This window comes from Emys orbicularis, chromosome 4 (assembly GCF_028017835.1).
Source record: "Emys orbicularis isolate rEmyOrb1 chromosome 4, rEmyOrb1.hap1, whole genome shotgun sequence".
Lineage (NCBI taxonomy): Eukaryota > Metazoa > Chordata > Testudines > Emydidae > Emys > Emys orbicularis.
This window is the reverse complement of record NC_088686.1, coordinates 16979349-17004509: the sequence shown is the minus strand read 5'-3', so window position 1 is coordinate 17004509 and position 25161 is coordinate 16979349. Positions and strand designations below refer to the sequence as shown.

The window sequence follows — 25161 nt, the reverse complement described above, 5'->3', positions numbered from 1 at the left end:
TTCTAGATTCGCTACCAATGTGGGTGGAGGTTTCCAGTTCCTAGGAGAACTTTGCTTTGAAAGCTCTTTGGAACAAAGGCTTCATCTCCATACCACAGGGAGAGCACGTACCACAGTGTTATTTGGTAGCGTCCGCAGAAACCATACGGGCAAACAAGACAGTGTAACAGGGATTTGGCCACCAGAGGGAGCCACAGCTGCCAGATTGCTTCACCAAATCTTGGCTACACTCGCGGATTCACAGCGCTGCCGCGGCAGCGCTGTGAAGCGCGAGTGTAGTCGCGCCAACAGCGCTGCGAGAGCTCTCTCGCAGCGCTGCAAGTACTCCACCTCTCCGAGGGGAATAGCTTGCAGCACTGCCAGGGAGCGTGCAGCGCTGCAGGCGCTGATTACACTGGCGCTTTACAGCGCTGCACTCGCTGCGCTCAGGGGGGGTGTTTTTTCACACCCCTGAGCGCAGCAAGTGCAGCGCTGTGAATTGCCAGTGTAGCCAAGGCCTCAGGAAGGCCAGAAAACAAAGCCTGACAGAAGGCTCCTCTATTGGAAGTAATTGCAAAAGTGCCTCTCCGCTCAGCACCCGCTGAGGCAGCTGAGTTGTTCTGGAACAGCAGGGCTTAAAAACCCCCACAGAATCGAGTTTGCAAGAGTCAGATACAAAACAAAGTGTGGATTAACGAGCCAGACATATCCCCAGGGGTGAAATCCTGGCCGCAGTGAAATCCATGGGAGTCAGGATCTTAGCCCGCTTTTACCTCTAGCTACACACAGGACTTCAAAAGGATTCATTTATAACAAGAATTGTCCCTTGGGCCTACAGAAAGCATTGCCTAGTACTCACAGTGGGTCCTCCTCCATGCATTTTCAGAGCTCTGACAGTGGCAACCAACACAACCACGTGGGGCCGGAGGCCAGAATACCGGCACTTAATGTTGAAAAACTTTTCCATGCCAATGTCTGCTCCGAAACCTGCTTCTGTTACTGTAGACGGAATAAAGAGCGCATTAAAATGGTGGGCAGAGTTGTGGGTTATTTTGGGGGTTTTTTTTAAGTCTCTTTTCCAAGAGGAAAGACAGCAAACATATAAATTTACCAACAAAGCCTTCCTGACCCACGAGCTTCAGTGCAATTTTATCTGCCAGAACGGATGAGTTGCCATGTGCGATGTTGGCAAAAGGTCCAGCATGAACGAACACTGGAGTCCCCTGGAAGAGAGAGAGGGCAGGAAAACACAAAAAAGAGAAGATTCAGTTACCTTCTGAAACTTTGCAAGGCTAAGGGCCACAGCATTTGAGGTTGAGAAAAATACACTTGTGGCAAACAGCAGTTCTTAAAGCCTTCTGATTAAACGTTCATTCCCAGTAGTAAGAATCTGAAGCAAACAGGATTTTAATAATCTGCAGAAGTGGAGATATTAATCTTCCCAGGAAAGAGATGGCTAAATTTATAACAATACTTTGCACTTCTGTAGCACCTTCCGTCTGAGGCGCTCAAAACGTTTCACAAACATTATATCGTCCAAGTATTACAGACAGGAAAACTCAGGCAGAGAGAGATTAAGGCCCACATTTTTAAAGGTATTTAGGTGCTGCTGAGCTCAGGTACAATTCTTACATTTTCCAAACAAAAAAACAATGCAGATTTATTCTGCTCAGGGGGAGACAGAAAGGGTAATGCAGTCTAGTGACTGAAGCAAAGGTCTGGCAAAGGGGACTCCTGGGTTCTAATCCCAGCTGTGCTGCTGACTTGCTGGGCCTCAGATCATGCAGCATGCTAATCACAGAGCTGGGATTAGAACCCAATGTCTACATTGCAATTAAAACCCCGTGGCTGGCCAGTGCCAGTTGACTCGGGCTTGCAGGGCTTGGCTTAAGGGGCTGTTTAATTGCAGTGTAGATGTTTGGGCTCAGGGTGGAGCCCGGGCTCTAGGACCCTGCAAAGTGGGAGGGTCCCAGAGCTCAGGCTGTAGCCCAAACCCAAATGTCTACACTGCAATTAAACAGTCTGCGAGCCCAAGCCCTGCGAGCCCGAGTCAACTGGCACTGGCCAGCTGCAGGCATCTAATTGCAGTGTAGACGTACCTCAGGAATCCCCATTCCCAGACCAGTGTGTTAGTCGCTATACTGGGCTGCATCTTCTATCTCCCAGCTCCAAGCAGCATAAATCTGCACTAGTTTTTGTTTAGAAAATGTAGGAGTTGAACCTAGCAAGTAGAGAATGCACCATCATGGAGGCTCCTGGTCTCTGGGGGTATGTCTATACTGCAGCTGGGAGCAAGCCTCCCAGCCTCAGTCATGCTAGTGCGCTAAAAATAGCTGTGTAGCTATAGTGGCTCAGACTGGAGCTTGGGCTCTTACGTCCCACCACCACAAGTCTATGGACCTGGGCTCCCAGACGCAATGCAGACACACTCTGGGTACACGTGCATGTGGGTGTAAAGAGGTTGTGTAGGTAAAGGGGAAGAGTGGTAAGGAAATGACTCTTTCTGGGTGATTCAGGCACCATGGTGACTGGCTCTAGTTAAGTCCTCTCCAGCCCTCCTCACGCAGAGAGGTTACTTACCAGTAACTGGAGCTTCTTCAAGATGCGTGGCCCCTATCTTTATTCCATCATGGGTTACACATGCGCACCATGCACCTGGAGAACTTGAAAGCGGTGTCCGTTGGCCCACGCATGCGCCTTGGCTCACCTCGTGCCTCTGACTGAGGGGATAAAGGCTCTAGAGGAGGTGTCCATGGCATAGACCACATATTGGAGAGCAGTCTTCGCTACCACTTTTCCTTCATCTATCAATGCCTGAAAACAAGCTCTGTCCTGTTGTGGAAGACTGTCAGTGAACTCCGCCAACTTGGAGCAGTTCAAAAAGTCATATTTGGCCAGTAGTACCTGATAGTTGGCTATCTTCAACTGGCGGCTAGATGACGGAAAGACCTCTCTCTCCAGTAGGTCTAGATATACCTTCTTTGTCAACAGGGGTAGATTGGGGGTGTTGCTGTCTAGCCCTTTCGGAAGCTGCTTGGACTACCAAAGAATTGGGAAAGGAGTGAGAAAACAAAAACTCAGACCCTTTGGCTGGCACATAATAGCATTTTTCAGCCCTCTTGGGGGTGGGAGCGCAGGTAGTGGGTGTGTGCCAAACAACCCTAGCTGACTCCATTATAGCCTCATTAACGGGGAGCGCTATTTTGTTGGATCCAGATGGGTAGAGGATGTCCAGGAGTTTGTGCTGGAATTCCTGAACCTCTTCCACAGGATAATCCTCTTCCAAGATAATCCTGGAACTGCCTGAACTCATCGGGGAGCAGGGAGGGGGAGACATAGAGGTTACCGCTTCCTCTGGAGATGATGATGGCAGGCTTGCTGGCTCTGGCGGAACCGCCGAATCTGGTGTGTCTTGCTCTTCCTCTTCGGAAGGATCCGGGGGGGGGATCTGAGTGCCTCCTTCCAGGGGAGGAAAGGAGCGACTCTCTAGCAGACCTCACCGACTTTGCGGGGGGGTGCCTGGTTCCAGGGCCCCCAATATAGCCAGTAGGAAGGGTTGAAAGGGTGACGTGCATGCTACCATGTCACAGGGTGCCAGTGGCTCAGAGCTAAATGCGGAAGTTGGTCCCAAGGTGGTATAAGTGTTTTGGGTGGCGGAGGAGATGTAGGGTAAGGAAATGAAGGCTCCTCTGGATTGGTGTCTCCCGATGAGGCGAAAACTGATCCCTGTTCTAGAGGTGGTGGTGCTGGAGGGAAGTTGCATCTCGAGGAAGGACCTGGCGATAAACTTCTTCAAGCAGTCAACATCTCTGGAAAGGAATGGGTCTGAGGAGGGGATTCCAGAGTTCACGGGACCCAGCTCTCCCTTGATTGAGAGGGATTGTCTCTCTGTCCGGACTATCAGAGACGGAAAGGGTGCTGACAAGGACGGTGCTGGGATAGTCAGTGAACAGTCTTTGACGGCGCTGACAGATCCAGAGGTCTGGGAGGTGCCGATGACAGTACCGACGGATCAGTACCAATGGAGCTTGATGTTTATGGGCTTTCTTGTCAAGCCTCTGGGACTTAGGACACACTAAGTTCTCTTGGGCTAAAGTGTTGGGCTTGCTCAGAGCCCAGTCTGACTTCTTTGAAGTGTATTTTGAGGAAGACTTAGTCTCACACATATCCTGAGAAGATCCCACTAGGGGGTTCTATGGAGGCAGATTCTCCGGCACCAGTGTAGCATTTAGCAGCAGGAGGTTCACTCCTTGCTGAGTCAGACCAATGTACAGGGAGGTTCCCTGGCCTGGGTCCGACTGAGGGCTCATGGCTGATTCCATAAGGTATTTTTGGAGGTGGAGTTCCCACCCTTCTTGGGTATGGTTGGGAAAGGAGTGGCAGATACTGCACCTCATTGCAATGTGGTGTTGGTGGTCATCGCTGATCAAGAAGATCGTGGGCAACAAGCGCAGAGTGTGAAGCCTGGAGTCCTGGGATAGTCCAATCCCAGTACAGGGTATGGGGGGTCCCCCAACGATTAATCTAACACTAGAACTATGAAAACACTAAAAACTACGAACTGTACAAAATGCTAAAACTATTTACCGAGCTAAATCATATTTTAAGGGACGAGACTGACGCTACGGACGCAGAGCAGTTCCGACCCGGACCAGGTGGTGATGAGAAGGAACTGGAGAGGCGATCGGTCCACCCTGCCCTGCCCTTTATCCTCTCGATCCAAGGCACGAGGTGAGCCAGGGCACGTGCACGGACCAATGGACATGACTTTCAAATTCCCCAGCTCCAAGCACATGCGTAACCCACAGTGGAATACAACAGGACCCATCACTCGAAGAAGAATGCTCAGTTATTTATTTACTCAAACTGTGGGTGGGGATGGGCAGGATAAAATGTAGCAAGTGGATGGGGGTGAGAGAAAACATACAGATAAATCATCATCATCTTGCACTCTACTCAGTGGTGAAAGGAGATAGAAACTGAGGGGGGGGGGGCTCTCGGTGCACCAGCTAAGGAGGAGGGGGAGCTGCAGGGGACGCTGCTACTTCCTTGATCCCTGCCAGGGAAAGAAAAGGGAGCTCCCCATTGCTTTCAGCAAAGGAGAGGAAGCTGCACTTCCTTGATCCCCTTTCTCTAGCCCCCCTTGCTCCACCATAACAACTAGCAGGTATTCAGATGGGACGTGGGGTCACAGGCCTCACATCTGCTCCTCTCCCCCCCCAAACCACAGCCCCCTTTATAAAAATCCTGCTGGAGAAACTTGTGCCAAGCATGGGGAGGAGAGAAGAGACCGAGTCACTGGGAGTTGGCATGAGAGTTCCTTCCAGCAGCCCCAAAGCACATGGGGACAAGCGCCCTTCCCCTGGACAAAATTTCCTCCCTTTAATTAAAAAACAAAACAAAACAAAAAACCCAGAAACACTTCGCATCCCCCAACTGCTGCTTGAAAGAATGAACGGGAGAGGCAGATCCATTTTTACAGGCATCAAAAGAAATTAAAGCTTTGCAATTAAATCAGCTTTTCCCAGGCTTCATTTTGAATTTACCAGTCTAGCGAATGTACATACAGAAACGGTCAGTGAAGGAGTGTTCTGCTCACCTCTAACGTCTGCATGAGGTTTGGCTTAACTGCATCTTTCATTAAGACAGCCAGCGCACCAGTCACTCCCTAAGGGAACAAAGGAGAACAGAACATCAATTCCCAAGGTCTACTAAGGCTGCGTTCGTACCATTCTGAAATTCCTAGTCAACACCCAGGCTCTTCCTCCATCACGGTGATCAGAGCTAGCAGCACTTACTGATGTACCAGTTTCATGATTCAGTGTGGCTCACTGAAGAATGCTACACGCTCTGGTCATGAAACAGGGGGGAGATCACTGCAGTATGAATAAGACACTCACGTGGAAACAGTGTATTGTGCTAACTGCCTCAGCTTTCAATAGCAGCATTATTTCCTTTCATTTCATGGTATCTAATCCCATTTAAGGATTAAAAAAAAAAAATCTCAATGACTTTACTGTATTTTTTTTTTCATTTTAGTATCTAAATTTATATTTACTGGTCTCAGAACTAATGCATCCAACTGCCACATTCTGGCCAGGTCTGTCTGGCAGAAACAATTTTTTAAAGTGAATTTTGGTGCTTGTGAGAAGTGCCCAATTGTCCTCACTGGAGACTGAAGTCCTCTATTTATCCACAGAATAGGCTCAGCATGGGCAGCAGTAGCTCACCGTTCCACCCTGGAGCCTCAATGCTTCTGATGCCTGCAAAGGGGGAGTGAGTGATCTTATCTTCATGCACATTCCCCATCTATTAGAGCAGGGGTGGGCAAACTTTTTGGCCTGAGGGCCACATCTGGGTGGGGAAATTGCATGCAGGGCAATGAATGTAGGGCTGTGGCAGGGGGTTGGGGTGTGGGAGGGGGTGCGGGGTGCAGGAAGGGGCTCAGGGCAAGGGGTTGAGGTGCAGGAAGTGTGCAGGGTATGGCAGGGGGCTCAAGGCAGGGGATTGGGGTGCAGGAGGGGTGCGGCAGGGGGCTCAGGGCAGGGGCTTGGGGTGCAGGAGGGGTGTGGGGTGCAGCAGGGGGCTCAGGGCAGAGGTTCGGGGTGCAGGGTGCAGCAGGGGGCTCAGGGCAGAGGTTCGGGGTGCAGGAGGGGTGCGGGGTGCAGCAGGGGGCTCAGGGCAGAGGTTCGGGATGTGGGCTCTGGCCCCGTGCCACTTACCTTGAGCAGCTCGGGGTGGCAGCGGTGAGGCAGGCTCCCTGCCTGCCCTGGCCCCGCTCCCGGAAGTGGCTGGCACCACATCCCTACAGCCCCTCGGAAGGGGGTGGGGCGGAGGCAGAAGGCTCCGCGCACTGCCCTCGCCTGCGGGTACCTCCCCCGAAGCTCCCATTGGCCACAGTTCTCCGTTCCCGGCCAATGGGAGCTGCGGGAGGCGGTGCCTGCAGGCGAGGGCAGCATGCGGAGCCCTCTGCCCCCCCACTTCCCCAGGGCCCACAGGTGCCAGCCGCTTCTGTGAGCGGCACGGGGCTGGCAATCCCGTGGGTCGGATCCAAAGCACTGACGGGCCGGATCCAGCTCGTGGGCTGTAGTTTGCCCACCCCTGTATTAGAGTAATTGGAGAGGGCGCTTTTGTGACTGACACCAGTCCACTAGGAACTGAACTGAGACAACTACACAGCCCTGGCAGTTAACAATTTTAAGTCACTACCACCAATGACTGGATTTGAACAAGTGAACTAAGATCCACCATCAGTCCCCTGAACCTTCCGGGCTCTTTCACTGAGACAATTTTATTCTCAGCTGGATTATAGTATTCAATTATACACAAGGAGAATTTGCAATTATTAAAAAAAATAACATACTGGTTCATTTAATTCCTGTTTCAATCTCACTCTGAGAAGGCTTTGTTCGCATTTAATAGATTAATTTTAATTTTACCCAGCTCCAGAAGAAAATAATGAAAAACTGCAAAACAATATTAATGATACTGGACTGCTATATAATTCAGTGAACCCTTCAACAGTTCTAACTATTCTTCCAAACCCCTCAACTGTCTTTATAGCCTACAAGGAACTTGTAGCCATTAAGTTTTGCTCCAAAATTTATTCCTAACTTTCTCAGACTTCCAGACAGAACAGTGATATCATTGCTGCTGTCTGTGCCATGTCTGAAGGGCCTGGGCAGACAAGGCTCTCATTGAGTCAGCTAGAGTTTTGCCTGTGTAAGGACTACGGAGGAGCATGGGGGGGGGTCTTTACTGCATTAGCTTGTGAGACTGAGGCTGCCAAATGTATGGGAAAACACTCGAATGGCCAAGAGAAGCAGTTACTTAGGGCTGGTCCACACTAAACCCCCAGTTCGAACTAAGATACGCAACTTCAGCTACGTGAATAACGTAGCTGAAGTCGAAGTATCTTAGTTCGAACTACAAGGTACTTACCGCGGGTCCACACGCGGCAGGCAGGCTCCCCCGTCGACTCCGCGTACTCCTCTCGCAGAGCAGGAGTACCGGTGTCGACGGCGAGCACTTCCGGGATTGATTTATTGCGTCTAGACAAGACGCGATAAATCGATCCCAGAAGATCGATTGCTTACCGCTGAACCCGGAGGTAAGTATAGACGTACCCTTAGATTTGATGAGATCCCCCTACTCTGCAACAATTAGGTAAAGAACAATTATAATTCAAGACTGATTTTACCCAAACTCCAACCAGTATTAAAGCACCTCCCTGACAAAGTGCTGTCTGCCTGTGTAACAAGAACGTCTGTCTCCCCTCCCTGAGGTTCTGAGCTAGCCAGGCCTGTTTAATCGGGAAGGTCTTGGGGGCAGGAGTTGAGATTTGAAAAGCTGATTAGTGGATTTGTCACACTGCTCCCATTCCTTTCAATGGACACTGTGTGGCTAAATGCCCTAGTGGGCTTTGAAAGCCTCAACCAGGGCATTTTCAATAAAAGGCCTCCAGTTTTGGAACTTAGGCCTGGTCTACACTGGGGGGGGATGTCGATGTAAGATACGCAACTTCAGCTACGGGAATACCGTAGCTGAACTCGACACATCTTATTCCAATTTACCTCCCGTCCTCACGGGGCGGAATCGACGACCGCGGCTCCCCCGTCGACTCCGCTACCGCCGCTCATTCCGGTGGAGTTCCGGAATCGACGGGGAGCGCGTTCAGGGATCGATATATCACGTCTTAACGAGACGCGATATATCGATTCCAGATAAATCGATCGCTACCCGCCGATACGGCGGGTAGTCTGGACGTACCCTTAGCTTAATTGTTCATCTGCAGAGCCCAAATCTGCTGAATTTTTGGTCACCCTGCAAAGTGACTATTCCACCAAGATTTAAAGTGGGGCAGGATGGGTGGGAGAAGCCTTAGTATTGAGATATTTGTGACAGTTTCTAGTTTGGGATATTGGCCCAGTGGGTGGATTTTTTTATTGGTACATTTCATACGGGGGCCCAGTTTTCTGAAAGGGCTCACTCCAAACAAGGTGAAATAAACAAACATTTCCGAGCATCTCATTGTTGTGCTGATTGTTGTCTTCGGCAAACGAGGCTTTTGAAAGATATTGTGCCAAATTCAGCAATTACTATGTAGGCTCAGTTGGGTGTCAAAGGGACAGTGTTAGGCAATGGACAGCGAGTGTTCTTTTTAGTGGGAAATAGTGGACTATTTTTTATTTTTATTTTTTTCACAAGGCTGTTTTCTGGAGACCCTGTACTCACTTACAAATGGCTGCATTTTTGTAGGATTCACCTGAATCATAGCATTTTTTGCCATTGCATATTTCCCCATCAATTCTTAGGGCTGAAGCCTCATCTTGACATACAGGAGATAACTAAACTAACACACACACACACACTCTCTCTCCCCTCCCCCCCAGGATGAAATTTGAGCCTCATTGAAGTCAAAACTCAAATTGAAGTGAATGAGATCAGGATTTCATCCTAGTTTTCAATAGCCTACAATCTCTCCTATGTGGAACCATCTTCTTATTGTTTTACATCAGAGGACTTTTACTTGCAACAGGGAGAGTTTTACATTTAGGGATGTAGCGATTATATGGCTCTCTTACAAGATCATCTGTAGTCACTGGCTCTCCTTTCTTGCTAGAGGCTACCACCATTTTGCCCAATCGTCTTCTCATATCCGCTAGTCCATCAGTGAGTGCCAAGACTGCCATAATTTCACTTGCCACCGTGATGTCAAACTGGGCCTGTAAAAGACAAAAAAAAACCCCAAACAAAACAAAAAACAAACAAACAAAAAGAGGAAGCAAAAAAAGTGTCAGGGCTGCTAAGCAGAAATTTTAGCTGCATTGAATTCTTGGAAATATATTTTTGTCATTTTAAAAGAAACAGATCGATAGTATCACAACTAAGAGTGCTTAAAGTTCACAGTGTTTAATTAGGATTTTTCTGCATTTTAAAGAAGAATGCACAGGCACCACATTATTCTACTAATATCATATGAAAATGTATTTCTCTAGGCACACAAGCTAGTTAGTAATTTAGCATCAGAAATCAAGTATAAAGTTTCATGCTAGAATGTATTTTAAAGAGCAATCGAAGTAATTGGTCTCAATGCTGCAGCATGTGAAAAAACTCTAGTAGTCTCTATAAGAAACAAAGTCCCTGGAACAGCTGTAAATGGTTATTGCTGCACTAAATAAAATGTATTTCCGCATGGTTTTGGTTTTAGGTCTACACTAAGCATTCCAGTCCACCATGAAACCAACATTCAGGAAAGGACTTTTTTGGTGACCAAACTTTAAAACCAAATGCGGGAGGATTTGGGGTGGGAATTTTAACACTGCTAGGGGCTCTGCTTCAAATCCTCTCACCTTCATTTGAGCAGGGAGACGGCACAATGCATGTTTAATTCCTAGGGGAAGAAACGCTCAGAGAGGTGAACATTACAATTTTATTCAGGGACTGTTTTTCTCTTGCATGCTTCTTTAAAGGGTTAAATGGCCCAAGAGACAGGAACCAGTTACCGTTCGCGTGAAGCCTTTCTCTGTTGGAGACTGTCCAATAGTGATCTTCCTCAGGAACCTGTCATTTGTGTCCATCACTGCAGGGGGGGATTGCAGAGAATAAAAAAGAAACCACCACATTAAGCTAATACGTGTGATTTCAAACTTTGAAATATCCATGCTATTGCTCAGAACATTGACATCACCACTAGAGAAGGGGTAGTGATGAAAAGGACAATACTCTTTTTAAACTAAAATACTACTACTACTAAATACACATAACGCTTAAACCCATAGATCTTAAAGCCCTATTACAAGTTATTACTACATCTTATTTGTATTATGGTAGTGCCTAGAGGTCACAACCGAGATCAGGGGCCCATTGAATTAGGTGCTGTGCAAACACATAGTAAGAGACGATCCCCTGCCTATATAGCTTGCAATTTACACACACAAGACAAAGGGAACAGCAGTATTATAATCAAATATTAATAAAATCTAGCTCTTACATCGTGCTTTTCATCCCTACATCTCAAAACATTTACAAAGGAGGTCAGTAGAGTCCCCATTTTACACATGGGAAACTGAGGCACGGAGAGGCAAAATGACTTGTCCATGGTCACCCAGCAAGCCAGTGGCAGAGCCAGGAACAGACATTCAAGTCTCCTGACTACGTCCAGTGTTCTATCCACTAGGCAACACTGCCCCCCCATTTTACAGGTGGAAACTGAAGCAGAGAAAGCTAAAGTGATTTGCCCAAGATTGCACAAAGACTGTGTGGCAGAGCTAGGAATCAAATCCACAATCAAAGTCACAGCCCAGTCCCTTAGCCACAGGACCATCCCTCCTCTCTAACGGTAGCTTGACATTATCCCTCTGGCTGTCTCATCCCCATTAGGCAACAACAAGAGATTGGGAAAATACTAATGGATGAGAGAGAGAAATAAGAACCCACAAAGAACTGCGTAAAGAAACGCTCAGACACTACAGTTTTAGTATCGGACAGTTCTTTTTTTCTGCATTTCGTAATAGAACTGGGTGTGAGAAATATTCATTCAAATATTCGCTACAGACATCTTATTTCCAGCCAACTGCTTGTAAGTTTAAATGCTTCACAGTATATTGCCAATTATGTTAGTGCCCTTAAGTTCTGGGAGCCAGATATGAGAACACATTTCACTCCCCATTGCTGAGAGATATAGGATAATCTCTGGATTCAATCAAAGAAATCAAAATAAATTAGTCCAATAAATAACTTTTGGTTTGCTTTTGCTAGTAAAATTCTAACCAGCCTGCTGCACAGACCAAAGGGATCATATTTTTAAAGCACTAGGAAAGCACGAACCTCAGTCTGTTGCTGACTACTCAGCTATATTTGCAAAGTGCATTCCTACAATACATCCCAAAGGACTCTACTCCTGACTACAGGGGTTTGGACTGCAAACATGAATTTGGACACAACTTGGGATCTTTAATCACACTGGTTTTAGAAACATCTCCTATAGAATGGGCATGGATTTGTGAGGTAGAAGGTCCTGAATTTTAATCTTAGCTCCATTGTTCTGCCTTTCTATTTCAATTTCCCCCACCTGTAAAATAAGGACAGTCAGCTACTGCCACTGAAGTTGGGCTAATGGTTATTTCCAGTGAACTCACGGGGTAGAGGAAGGGTGCAATATCTGTACAGGGATTTGAAGATGTAAAGTGCTATATAAAAGGGGCAGTGTCGCCTATTGAATAGAGCACCAGACTGGAACTCAGGATACCTGGATTCTATTCCCAGTTCTGCCACTGGCCTGCTGGGAGACTTTGGGCAAGTCATTTCACTTCTTCATGCCTCAGTTTCCCCATCTGTAAAATAGGGATAAGGATACTGACCTCCTTTGTAAAGCACTTTGAGATGTATGGATGAAAAGTGCTACAGAACAGCTAGGTATTGTTATGTAAATGCTAAGTATGATTATTTTGGGGGATTGAACCAGTGAGTGATTTAAAATTTATTTAAAATTTTGTAAAGCCTTTGTAAAAACTAAATTGAAAATTTGTAATGCAATCTTAATATAAAGTTGATAAGAAAATAACTTATAAATGCATTTTTTAAAAACCTGTCGCTATTGGTAGGGTACCTTATTTGTAGATTACAGAACTGCCATAGGTAAAAAACCAAAACACTAAAAATTAAATCAGCAAACAAGCACATAGCTCTACTCACACACACTCGATTGACTTCAAATGACTTGTGTGCTTAAAGTTAAGTAAGTGAATAAAGTGTTTACAACATCAGGGTCTACATTTGTATTTTTATTAAAAACTTTGAGTGGTGTATACTGTTTGTGAACATAAAGCAAAATTGCTTCAGTGTTAAAAAAAATGAAAAGTCAATTTAGACTTTCAATACATTGAAGCTGTCAAATTTTGGTATATAGATAGGCCAATTAAAAAAAAAAATAGGCTCCTAAATCCATATTTAGGCACCTGAGTGTTGGATTTAAAAAACAACAACAAATAATTAACTTATTCAAAGCATTTCAGCTTTCTTAGACTTATGGAAGTTCAATACCTTAGAAAATAGGGTAGGTTGCAAATATAGCACAGGATGTTTGCTTGTCAATTTTGTGATTGAATTTGTATTGTTCTCCCAGTAGGATGTTAATGAGTTTCTGGACTTGCCTTTTTAGCATAGATAATGAAACTTCTTAGTTCATAGAATCATAGAATATCAGGGTTGGAAGGGACCTCAGGAGGTCATCTAGTCCAACCCCCTGCTCAAAGCAGGACCAATTCCCAACTAAATCATCCCAGCCAGGGCTTTGTCAAGCCGGGCCTTAAAAACCTCCAAGGAAGGAGACTCCACCACCTCCCTAGGTAACGCATTCCAGTGCTTCACCACCCTCCTAGTGAAATAGTGTTTCCTAATATCCAACCTAGACCTCCCCCACTGCAACTTGAGACCATTGCTCCTTGTTCTGTCATCTGCCACCATTGAGAACAGCCGAGTTCCATCCTCTTTGGAACCCCCTTTCAGGTAGTTGAAGGCTGCTATCAAATCCCCCCTCATTCTTCTCTTCTGGAGACTAAACAATCCCAGTTCCTTCAGCCTCTCCTCATAAGTCATGCGCTCCAGACCCCTAATCATTTTTGTTGCCCTCCGCTGGACTCTTTCCAATTTTTCCACATCCTTCTTGTAGTGTGGGGCCCAAAACTGGACACAGTACTCCAGATGAGGCCTCACCAATGTCGAATAAAGGGGAACGATCACGTCCCTCGATCTGCTGGCAATGCCCCTACTTATACAGCCCAAAATGCTATTAGCCTTCTTGGCAACAAGAGCACACTGTTGACTCATATCCAGCTTCTCGTCCACTGTGACCCCTAGGTCCTTTTCTGCAGAACTGCTACCTAGCCATTCGGTCTCTAGTCTGTAGCTGTGCATGGGATTCTTCCGTCCTAAGTGCAGGACTCTGCACTTGTCCTTGTTGAACCTCATCAGGTTTCTTTTGGCCCAATCCTCTAATTTGTCTAGGTCCCTCTGTATCCGATCCCTACCCTCTAGTGTATCTACCACACCTCCTAGTTTAGTGTCATCAGCAAACTTGCTGAGAGTGCAGTCCACACCATCCTCCAGATCATTAATAAAGATATTAAACAAAACCGGCCCCAGGACCGACCCTTGGGGCACTCCGCTTGAAACCGGCTGCCAACTAGACATGGAGCCATTGATCACTACCCGTTGAGCCCGACGATCTAGCCAGCTTTCTATCCACCTTACAGTCCATTCATCCAGCCCATACTTCTTTAACTTGGCAGCAAGAATACTGTGGGAGACCGTATCAAAAGCTTTGCTAAAGTCAAGGAATAACACATCCACTGCTTTCCCCTCATCCACAGAGCCAGTTATCTCATCATAGAAGGCAATTAGGTTAGTCAGGCACGACTTCCCCTTGGTGAATCCATGCTGACTGTTCCTGATCACTTTCCTCTCCTCTAAGTGTTTCATAATTGATTCCTTGAGGACCTGCTCCATGATTTTTCCAGGGACTGAGGTGAGGCTGACTGGCCTGTAGTTCCCTGGATCCTCCTTCTTCCCTTTTTTAAAGATGGGGAACTCACAACGCTGGGTTTAGCAGGCCAATGCTCAAACCACTGAGCTATCCCTCCCCAGTTCCTAACTGCAGTAGAATTTCAGATTTTACACAGACACTATTTCTACCAAGGCCTGATCTACATACAGATTTTTGTTGGTATAACTATTTCAGCTAGGGGTGTATGTGATTTTTGTTTTTTAACCGCGATGGTTATACCAATACAAGCCCTAATGTGGATCCAGTAATACCAGTATAAAGGTACCTTATATTACTATAGCTTTTTCCTGTACAAGAAGTGGAATAAAGTAGACTGCTATAAGCATGCTCAGCTAGACCAGTATAGTAAAAGCATTACAACATGTGTGTGTTGACAAGGCCTAATTAAAGAAACAAGTACAGAAAACACACTTCAGCATTGTAAGGCTATAAAATGGGAAGAAAATAAAGAACTAGAAACACAAAAATTTAAAAAATCTGATTTTTTAAAAAAATGAAAATTTTTAAAATAAATTTTGTAAAAAAACAAAGACTTTATAGTTATTTAAATCATGATTTTTATCCACTGTGGTTCGAACTACAATTTAAATGCTCAAGAGACAACATTATTTTCTTAATGGGATGCCACAGACAGAAGAAGTTTAACATTCACTTCAGAAAAGAGTTATTCAGGCTGAATTACTGTTACTCAAACATTTCTTGCAATAAATAATTAAATACAGAGAGTTAAGCCATCTGTTCCAAGCTATTCTAGAGGGAGTAAAGGTCCAAACAATGCTGTTTCTGACATTAAAAATCACTGTTTTAATTAATCAGATATCATTTCTCGCTGGCAGCTGTAACTGAACCAACTAGGATAGTAGTGAAATCAGCCAATGAAAAGGTTTAAAATCTGCTAATGGAATGACCGGATTAAATTCTACCACACAGCTAGCACAGACCAAAGAAGTGAAATTAATGGATTGAGACAGGAAAAATAAGAGGCAGTGGGGCAGCTTCACAGCTGGTGTAGATTACTATAGTGAGCTGAGGACCTGACCCACTCATTGGTAATGCGAAGGCTGAAGCTGAAAGCCCTGTTGGAGTTCCGTAAGGAAGTAATAGTACCATATCTACCCTAGGGACTTACCAGTATAGTATCTGAGCACCTCACAGTCTTTAATGCATTTATCCTCACAACACCCATGTGCAAGACAACTTTGGGAATCTGGCCCCAAGCAACTTGCCCATGGTCACACAGGAAGTTGGTGTCAGAGCACGGAAGTGAACCTGGTTCTCCCAAGTGCCAGGACGGCGCTCTTAAGGACTTCCCTTCTTCTCAGCGTGGGGAAGACTAGACAGCTAACCAGGGCTGCCAATCTTTGTATTCTCTCACTGAGCTACTGGAAAAGTCTGAAATACAGCTTTGTAGCAATTAACTAAATCTCACCTGAGCACATCAAGATTCAAGCCATCTGTGTCAGCTGCTCTAGGACTGAGACTGAAATAAGAGCCCAAAGGGTGAATCTAGCCTACTGAGCATGCACAATGTCAGACCCCCACGTTTTGCCAGTAAACACAGCTCTCTGTACGTTTACAACGCCTCTTTTCACACATTTGTCATATACGTCAGTTCAGCTGTCTATTGCTCTGGTACCTCTTTGCCATGTTATGGTGGCTGGATCGATATCCAATCTCACAAATTTTTTTCTCTCTTCATCCGTCAATGTCCCAGGGTCAGTTTTCTCAATACCCAATTTCTGGGGGGAGGAGAGGGGAAAAATAAATAGTCAAAAGGTTGAAGGAAATGAGCCTTTATTAAAATGATGAGCCTTCGCGCAGCAGGTCTCCCCATTTTCAGCAATAAAAGGAGGGAGAGGGTGCCTCTCTAGAGCTACTTCTCCCTGCATAAAGCAGCAGTGGAGAATCTGTTTCTGAAGCACAGTGTGCTACTAGGTAATTGCAAATTCTGTCAGAGGGCAATGCATATAATACAGTCCCTCCCATCAGAGCGGGTGTCAAGGTCAACACAGGTACAAGACAGCTAGCAACATTGTAAAGAGGAAGGGAAGCCCCCTCCATCAGCATCCCTAAGAAATCATGCAAAGCTCTACCTTATGTGCCAGGTTCTAACCATAAGTCTCATGTGTTTACACTGATTTCTCATTACTTGGCCTGCGGCCACTGCACACTGCCATAAGTATTAAAACACTGCTTCTTCAGCACGCTAGATACAGTGCACAAAGGAGGCATTAAACAATTCAGTCACAAGATGGTCAACATCCCAGAAAGCCCTGCCTGAAGACCAGGAACTTCTTGAAGATGGGCAATTTGCCAAGATGCTTGAGAGAGGCATTATCGCATGGAGCCCGATTCAAGTACAAGCTTAGAAATGAGTGAAGCGATGGAACTGATTTAGGAACAGCAAGCATTTTATTTAGACAGCACAGTCCTACGTGTCCCCAGAAGACAGGCAAGAGGGATGAGTTCTCCTCTGTCGCTCTCCTGAGCACCAGGAGTTCTCAGAGCCAGCAGGACTCTCTTTTTGGCAGTTTTATCATCCCCTTCACACCTCCACATTATAGCCAGCAGCGCTGTGGCAGCAGAGGACTGGCAAGGGCTCCCTGCAGAGCCTGTCAGTAACACTCCATATAACAGGCCTGAGCGCTTGATGTGACATAGCCCAGCAAAGGACGAGAGACTGAAACTGGCAATCAAACATGAGTATCACATGGTGGAGACATTACAGCCAGTTAATGGTACAAAAATGTAGAGTCCCCACAATCAGACTGTTGTTCTTGCCCTCCCAATGGACACCTGTTCTGGATGTACAATATAAAAGTAGTTGTGCAATTCTGAGTGCCTGAGGCTATGTTAATAGGAAGGCCAACTGATTAACCAGCAGACAACTCCAATAACTTCCCCTGAACCTACCACCTAGATGATCTTGTCGCTACTGTGAAATGGAATTGCTAGAGACCAGGAACACACGCTGGCCCATGTTTTTTGCTGAGCACTAGACAAATGACGCCATTTGCATTTCAAATTCTAGTCATTTAAATGATCGTTGAACAGCTGTGTGCCTAGATGAGTGCAATTCAATGGAGTATTTTTCCATGAAAAAACTGACGCACAGAATGTGAAAATAAAGCACGTCTCTCCTTTTTTGCTCAGTTTGTATTAAAATACAATTTCCAGTCGCTCACGTTCAGAAGGCTGTGTTTTTGTGTTCACTGCCACAATAAATACCACAGTAGGAAATGTTCATCTTCAGTCATGACTGTGTATTTGAAGGAAGTCCTTGGGGCAAGGACTATTTATTTCTGACTTATGCTGCATGAAGGACACTGAAATAACAGTAGATTATTTATAAGGGGCCCTTGTTTCTTCCTAACTTCTGTGTAGTTTACTCATTCGCTTAATAGTGTATAAAGTTAGACTGAAACCTCTTAAAGACGTGTCACAGCCCTGTCCTTGAGCTGGATTGTGGGGTAATGCATTTTTGCATGCTGCATAAATAAATACCAACAGACCAATGTAAGGTTTTTGTAATTTATCTTTTCACAGGGTAAAGACGATGCATACAGAACAGCACTAGAAACCTAACAGGCTTGATCAACTCACCTGCAGTCTTCGGATCTGAATATCAGAGAACTTCCTAACGCCATTGATCAAAGGCACCAAGCGGGTATAAAGAGCCTTGAAGAATGAGAAACAATTAGCAGCTGCAGGGTGTCCAAAAAATCTTGGCAAAATAGACTGTGCTCAACACAACACAGAATGGAATCAACCACGTCATCTCTTACCTGATCAGACTGAGTTTGCTCGTGGAACATACGAGCATCGATAGCTGCAGCTACTAGGTTATTGGCTGCCGTGATGGCGTGGATGTCACCAGTCAGGTGGAGGTTAAACTATAGGAAAAAATGGACATCAGTTATTTCACCCTTCTTTTACTTTTTTTTTTTTTTTGGTAGTTTGTTATAGCCAGATGGAAAGAGAAATATTAATAGCAATGTTACTGGGGGAGCGGCGGGAGGAAATTGCACTGTGCAATGTGTGGAACAGAAGATGGAATTCATCTACAACAGAAACATGCCGCCCCCACATTTATGTCATTTTACAAACTTCCTGAACGAAGTGTTCAAAATTAGTTTCTCATGCAAAAGTCAGTTCCCCCAGCTCTGCCAGGATCATCAAGAGAAGGTTCACACAGACGATGGAAAAACATGGCTATACTGCTTTGTTGATACCTTCATTTCAGACACATGATCTGATTTGTGCAGCATAGTGGGATTAGAGGTTAGGATTTACATCTGCTTCTTCTGGGCTTGGCATATAAAAATGGAGGCGGGGGAGAAGGGGATGCAGTTAGGGAAATTATGCATACCAGGAGTGAAATGAAGAAGGGAGATGGTGTTAGAAAAGTCAGAAGAGATGACAGCAAGAGCCATAAAATCTTAATCCCATAGACTCCAGAAACCTCAATTACTAAGGCCTTAAAACGGACAGACGGCTGAAAAACAGAGTAACTGACGTACTAATCACCAGAGCCAATCTTATTCTAATACACAAATATGTGCCATTGCTTATTGCCTTATTTTGCACCTCTCGTTTTAATGTTCTCTACCAGCTAAATTCTTCCTGGGCTGGAGATTGCTTGCAAAAGGTATTCACCAATATCTCTGAGCCTGTACTGTGATAAATAGCTCCACAGACTTGCAAATTTTTTTTAAAAAAGATCATGTTTTGATTTATAAAAAAAAAAAAAAAAAAACCCACACGATTGGAATTGGTCTTAATACCACAGAGGTCAGAGACAGATCTTACCTATCTAGTCTGTTTTCAAGCCACAGCAGGATTGTTCCTTATTATTGTATATGGGCAAGCGTTTTGGCCAGTCTAGTTAAGTGTCCCAAGTGACTGGGCTTCCACAGCTTCCATTGGGAGATTATTTTTCCTTCGTTGAATTCACTAATATACCCCTCAGCACCATGCTAATTAAATCTTTGCCCGCCTTCACATTTACACCTTTTGTAGACTGGACACATGAATCTTTCCCTATAGTCCCCTTATCATTTCTGCTGATCTCCCTTGAATGCCCTCCAGTGTGTCACTATACTAGCTCATAGAGCAAATATCATATTCTAGGTGCAGTAACACAAGAGACATTGCCTTCTCACTCCATGCCCTGCGATGCTATGTGTATGGATGCAGCCTCTCCCCGCCCCCTGCCAATAAACAAATCAATCATATTACCTTTGCTGCTGCCCTATCACATTGCATATTCCTGTCTAATTTGCTGGCCACTAGCACTGCTACGTCTTGGCCTTACTGCTTTCCAAGTTTCCCTTACCCATTGTATATTAATCATCAGACATCATTATGTAGAAGTAGCACACAGAAATAGTGTGTTCCTGAGAGTGTAAACAGTCATTGACAGTGCTACTCTACGCTCTTCCCCCTTAGATCTAAAAGTGCTTTGCAACGGAGGGCCATTGTTACCCCCACGCTACAGATGGGAAATTGAAGCATATAGAATTAAAATGATTTGCTTATGGTCATGCAGTGAGTCAGTGGTAGAAATGGCAAGGCAACGGAGTTCTCCTTATTCCTAGTCCTATACCCTATCCACTGACCCACGCAGCCTTCCATTTAAAACAATGAAAGATTAACTCCCTCTGTCCTTAAAGTAGCTTTGCTGAAAGGAAGTCAATACCCGTTCTCAGACTTCGATCTCACTACAAACAAGAAGATTTCCAAGAAGTTAACTGACTACAGCAGCTCTCACCAGGGTTGAACATTACACAGTCAATAAAGTCTTGTGTCAAAATTACCTCCTCCATGGGGATAACCTGCGAATATCCACCACCTGCAGCTCCACCTATAAAAAGGCATAGAAGGAAGTAATCAAACCATGCTGACTAATGCCTCCTTAGCTTTGAGCACATTTGCTTAGCCATTTTTAAAATGTCTTTATTATTGAACAAGTATGATTGAAATCCAGCACAGCATTTAGCGTGAGTATATCCAAAACTTTCTTTCTTTCTAAAGAAATTAGATTCTCCCCCCACATGTCTGTGTAACCCTAAATGACCTCAGTGGGGATTACGCACCTCTATACAGAAACAGAAAACACTCTCTCCTAAGAGTTGAAATTTCTAGAACACCCATCGGCTGAATGTGCCTTCCCTGCTACTCTTCTATCCAGCATGAACGGCGATCAATAGGACGCTGCCAAGTCATACCTTTTATGCCAAAGGTTGGTCCCTGAGAAGGCTGTCGGACGCAGGCAAACACATTCAGGTTGAGATGTGCTCCTAAGGCTTGAGCCAGGCCTATCGTAGTGGTGCTTTTCCCTTCTCCCAAGGGCGTGGGTGTTATGCTGCAATACACAACACCGCACATGCAATAGAATACTTGAGGCCAAGAACTTAGCAAGATTCAAAATGGGATTGGATGTTTAATGGATAACAAAGACTATCCAGAGTTAACACTAACACATATTTTGGAAGGGATATAAGACCTCACGTTTCAGGGCTCAAGACAGCCTCTTGTAGTCAGAGTTCAGGAGGAGTCCTAGAGCTTGTCTACACTGGTGCAGACTAGAGGGGTGTAAATTTTCATTCACACGAGTGTGTCGTGCACTAACTGGCCTGTGTGCACCCTGCTGGTGAACACTAGAAGTACCTTAGTGTGTATTGACACAGTCCCATTTCAAACAGTACTATGATAACATGCACTAGGGAACTTCTAGTGCTCACCAGCAAGGTGCACACAGGCCAGCTAATTCATACTAGCATGTCACACACTAAAATTTACACCCCTCTGGTGTGGGCAAATGCACGGTGCAGACAAGCCCCAAGTGTGGAGCCAGTTTAATCCTACTGCAGCGGTTTTACACCATCCTTTGAAGCTTCTAGTGCCGGTCACTGTCAGACAGGATACTGAACTAGGTGGACTCTGGGTCTGATCCAATTCCTATGAATTGCTCCAAGTTGCCTCCAACATTCTTAAAACTGTAGGGCAAAGCAGCAAGACTCCAAAACCCTCCCCCAGAAATTCTACACCACGTTTCCCAATATCACCTTTAAGGAAGGAACAACCTACCCTGTTACGACAACATATTTGCCATCTGGTTGGTCCTTCAGGCGTTTGAGAGTTGACAGCAGAACTTTGGCTTTGGTCTGACCGTAGAGCTCCACCTCTTCGGAGAGCAAGCCAACTTCTCTAGCGAGATGACCAATGTGCTTGGGTACGCAAGATCGAGATACCTCAATGTCGCTTAAAGAAAAAAGGAGGTGAATCTAATTTGCTGAAGCATGAAACTGCCTGCTTCCCAACAGGTATAGCCCACAAGCACCCAATGCAGGATTTAAAAACTGAAATCTCTAAGCTTTACAGCTAAAGAAGTTAATCTGCACAAGGAGGTCCTCTCAGCCCATTGTAGTATGGGTAAGGGCATCTCCCAAGTCAGCTTTGCTACTGATGCCTGTTACTTGGGAATTTTCTAGTTTTTCCTGTGACATTTCAAACACTTGCAAGTGTTTGTTATTAACAGGAGATCTAATTCAACAACTCTTATCTCAAGGTGCTTTTGTTATCTCAGACTTCAGCTCTCCCAAGGCAAAGGAAGGCATCTTGTTACTTGCTGCTTCAGCCATTATGCATCTAACTGGCCCTAGCAGTCTCTGGCTTGCAAGAGGGCTGAGAAGATTAGCGTTTGTACAGAGCTTTGAGGCCCTGATTCAAGAAAATATTTAAGCACATGCTTAAGTCCCACTGAAGTCCGTCAATGTGACCTATGACCATACATAATAATTTGCTGAACTGGGGTCTCCATATGTAAATGGCTATGTAGGTACTAGTAGTACTGCTCTGTAGCAGCATCATTGCCTGCCATTATCATACAATTATCCATATTTTAAAAACTACCATGTTGCCACCTGCATATTGGCCAATACCATAAATTGCATCGTTGTACACAACGAGGCCTCTGTCCTGGAGCATGATGTGTGCCCGTCTGGAGCCCTGATGCCACCGATGGGGCTCAGACAGGCAAAGGAGCCTGGTCGCACATGTCACTCTGCAGGATTGGACTGGAATGCTTTCCTCTGCAAAACGCTGGGAATTTTAAAAATTAGAATGAACTCAAGTAGTTACCCTCCTGCGTACAAACCTGCCATGGGAATTCCCATACACAGCCCCAGAGAAAACAAAGAACAGAAACATGACGTTACTAGATAGCCAGCAGTAGTTTATTTGAAGTGTTACCTTGGCACAGGAGTCCGTAAGCTGAGCTGGTTGTACTGGATGCTCCATTTCCCAGGTTGGAATTGCTCTAGAAAACGTTGTGCGCTCTCGACTGTGCTCTAAACGTGCATAAAAAGGCTCAGTTTAGTCACAAATGTTGCAACACGTTGGTTAATAAACACAGGTTCAGAAAGGATTGCCCAGGCCCCTCCCTTCTATCTCAGACAGCGACCAATGCTCTGATTAAAGCCATTTATTTAAATTTCTCAATGAGACTTTTTAAAATGCTTTCACTGGACTTATTTCCTCCCCACCCACCCCCATTGCCTCCCCCCTCCCCCAAAGGCAGCCAGGGGCCGCTGTAGCTGTAGGCAAACCAGGCAGCTGCCTAGGGTGGCGGGGCCAAACCTGAGCAGCGCTGTGACCCTGTACGCTCGGTTGCAATGTCACTCACTCAAATTTGACCCAGCCACACTGAAGTTTTGCCTAGGATGGCTGATTGTCTTGAGCAGCCTCTGAAGGCAGGTGCTGTGCTACTGCTATCTGTCTTGTGCCACCTCATGGCTTGTTTTAAAATTACAGCTAGTGCTCCCTAAGAGCCCCACCAGCGAAGCCTGTTCAGCCCACTTTCCAGGCACTCTGGGTTCCTGGCAGGGCCGGCCCTAGGCCAAATGGCACCCCAGGCAAGGAGCAACTTCAGCACCCCACCCTCCGTTTGTTAAAATTTTTATTGCATTTGTAGCCCATTTCACGACTTTCATGCATGATTTGCACGCGTGATTTATCCGTCATATGATAAATCTGCACACTAGGATCTGTAAATCTGTATTTAGTCATGCCATATATAAGCAAATAAAATTATTCATTTCCTTTAAGCTTATAGAAACTTTTTAATTTTAAGAATAACTGAAATGTACTAACATGAAGAAATCGAACTGGGCACTACGATCGGGTAGACCAATATTAAATAATGGTACAATAGGTGACAGCCTTAGAACGTTAACCCTAGTCCTTTAGTTCAAAAGGTCGCTTTTCTCGCCTTTACCTTCGTGAACTGAAGCACAGCTTCCCATTAAATATGTCCTTTATTAGTCGCTGCCTACACTCTTCGAGTTTTAAAACACAAGTACCCTTTCGCAATTGCACAATAAAACAAGGTTCACAATATTGCAGCTGGGGCTCTCACTTCATTCTTATATCCCACTGACTGACTGGTGACTCCCCGCCCCTTATATACCCATGAGGGCCTGGCTGACAACATTCTAGGAGGTTCAAGGAAAGCGTAGTTCTCAGAAAGTCTGGAAGGTTCCATGAGATTCTACAAAGGTCCAGAACATTCTAGGTTAGTGAAAAGGGAATCCACATACAGAATACCTGAAACATTTTACTTCAAACATTCTATTTTCCCTTTTGCTTCTAACAAAAACAGCTTCCCAAGCCCGGCGTGCCCCCAAGTCTGGTGCCCCAGGCAGCGACTTGTCTCTAAATCTGGCCCTGTTCCTGGGAGTCATGAGCCATCTCCCAACAAGCTAGAGCTGCAGTCCCCCTGCACTGTTGAAACTCTTCTCTGGAGGCGGGGGGGAAGGGGGGAGAGGGACGGGACGATGACTTTCCTCTGCCAGGACTCTAGCAAATTAAGCCCACTGCAAACCTGGATTGCTTTTCACAGCATCAGGAAGAGGGCATGCAAGGCACCAGGCTAGTGACATGGGAAATCACTCAACTCTTGGGACAAATCCCATTAGGTAACATGATGCGTGTCAGTGAAGTCATAAGCAAAGAGACAGCGAACAAAACCTCAAACACACACAAGTAGCATACACACAAAGCCGTGTAGGGCATTTCTGTGGGATGTTTGACCAGTGGCACACAGCCTAACTTCTCCCAGGCACTCACCCACCCCCAGAAATGCCCACTGTTATTTACTGTGTGTTAGTTGGCTAGTCATACAAATGCACAAAAAGGACAGGTAGGACACATTCTGTCTGCGGTTCACATACCTGCATTAGCATGGCCACGGTCATAGGTCCCACACCGCCAGGGACGGGGGTGATGTATGAAGCTCTTTCCTTTGCTGCACTGTAAGCCACATCTCCTACTACCGTTTTCCCACTCGGCTTTGTACTGTCTGGGAGGGGGAGATAAAGTTATGCACAGGGCATTTCACTGAAACAAAAGAGACTGAACTCCCACTGGGACGAGGGCTCGCACACATCGAAATAAAAGTTCAGCCACACGGCAAGCAGCAAAGAGATAAAATGATCAAGCTGGAAAATGCTAGATTTCTTTGTTTCCCAAAGGGTAATTTTAGGGCTTGTGAACTCAGACTGGATCAATAGCACTATCTACCAAGAGACCAGGTAGAACACAGGCAGTCTCTACTT

General features: G+C 45.5%; 1 protein-coding gene across 1 annotated transcript in view; it reads right to left on the bottom strand.

The window, feature by feature from the left end:
• MTHFD1 (methylenetetrahydrofolate dehydrogenase, cyclohydrolase and formyltetrahydrofolate synthetase 1) overlaps nucleotides 1-25161 on the bottom strand; it is a 58296-nt gene that overhangs the window by 15875 nt on the left and 17260 nt on the right. The window contains exons 8-20 of the mRNA XM_065402495.1: nucleotides 24778-24905; nucleotides 22799-22896; nucleotides 21635-21808; nucleotides 20773-20909; nucleotides 20362-20408; nucleotides 18331-18438; nucleotides 18149-18223; nucleotides 16182-16284; nucleotides 10485-10561; nucleotides 9564-9704; nucleotides 5579-5647; nucleotides 1091-1202; nucleotides 839-978 (exon numbers count right to left, since the gene is read on the bottom strand). Of these exons, the coding sequence (XP_065258567.1) occupies nucleotides 839-978; nucleotides 1091-1202; nucleotides 5579-5647; nucleotides 9564-9704; nucleotides 10485-10561; nucleotides 16182-16284; nucleotides 18149-18223; nucleotides 18331-18438; nucleotides 20362-20408; nucleotides 20773-20909; nucleotides 21635-21808; nucleotides 22799-22896; nucleotides 24778-24905 (1409 nt within the window). The remainder of the gene's footprint in view (nucleotides 1-838; nucleotides 979-1090; nucleotides 1203-5578; nucleotides 5648-9563; nucleotides 9705-10484; nucleotides 10562-16181; nucleotides 16285-18148; nucleotides 18224-18330; nucleotides 18439-20361; nucleotides 20409-20772; nucleotides 20910-21634; nucleotides 21809-22798; nucleotides 22897-24777; nucleotides 24906-25161) is intronic.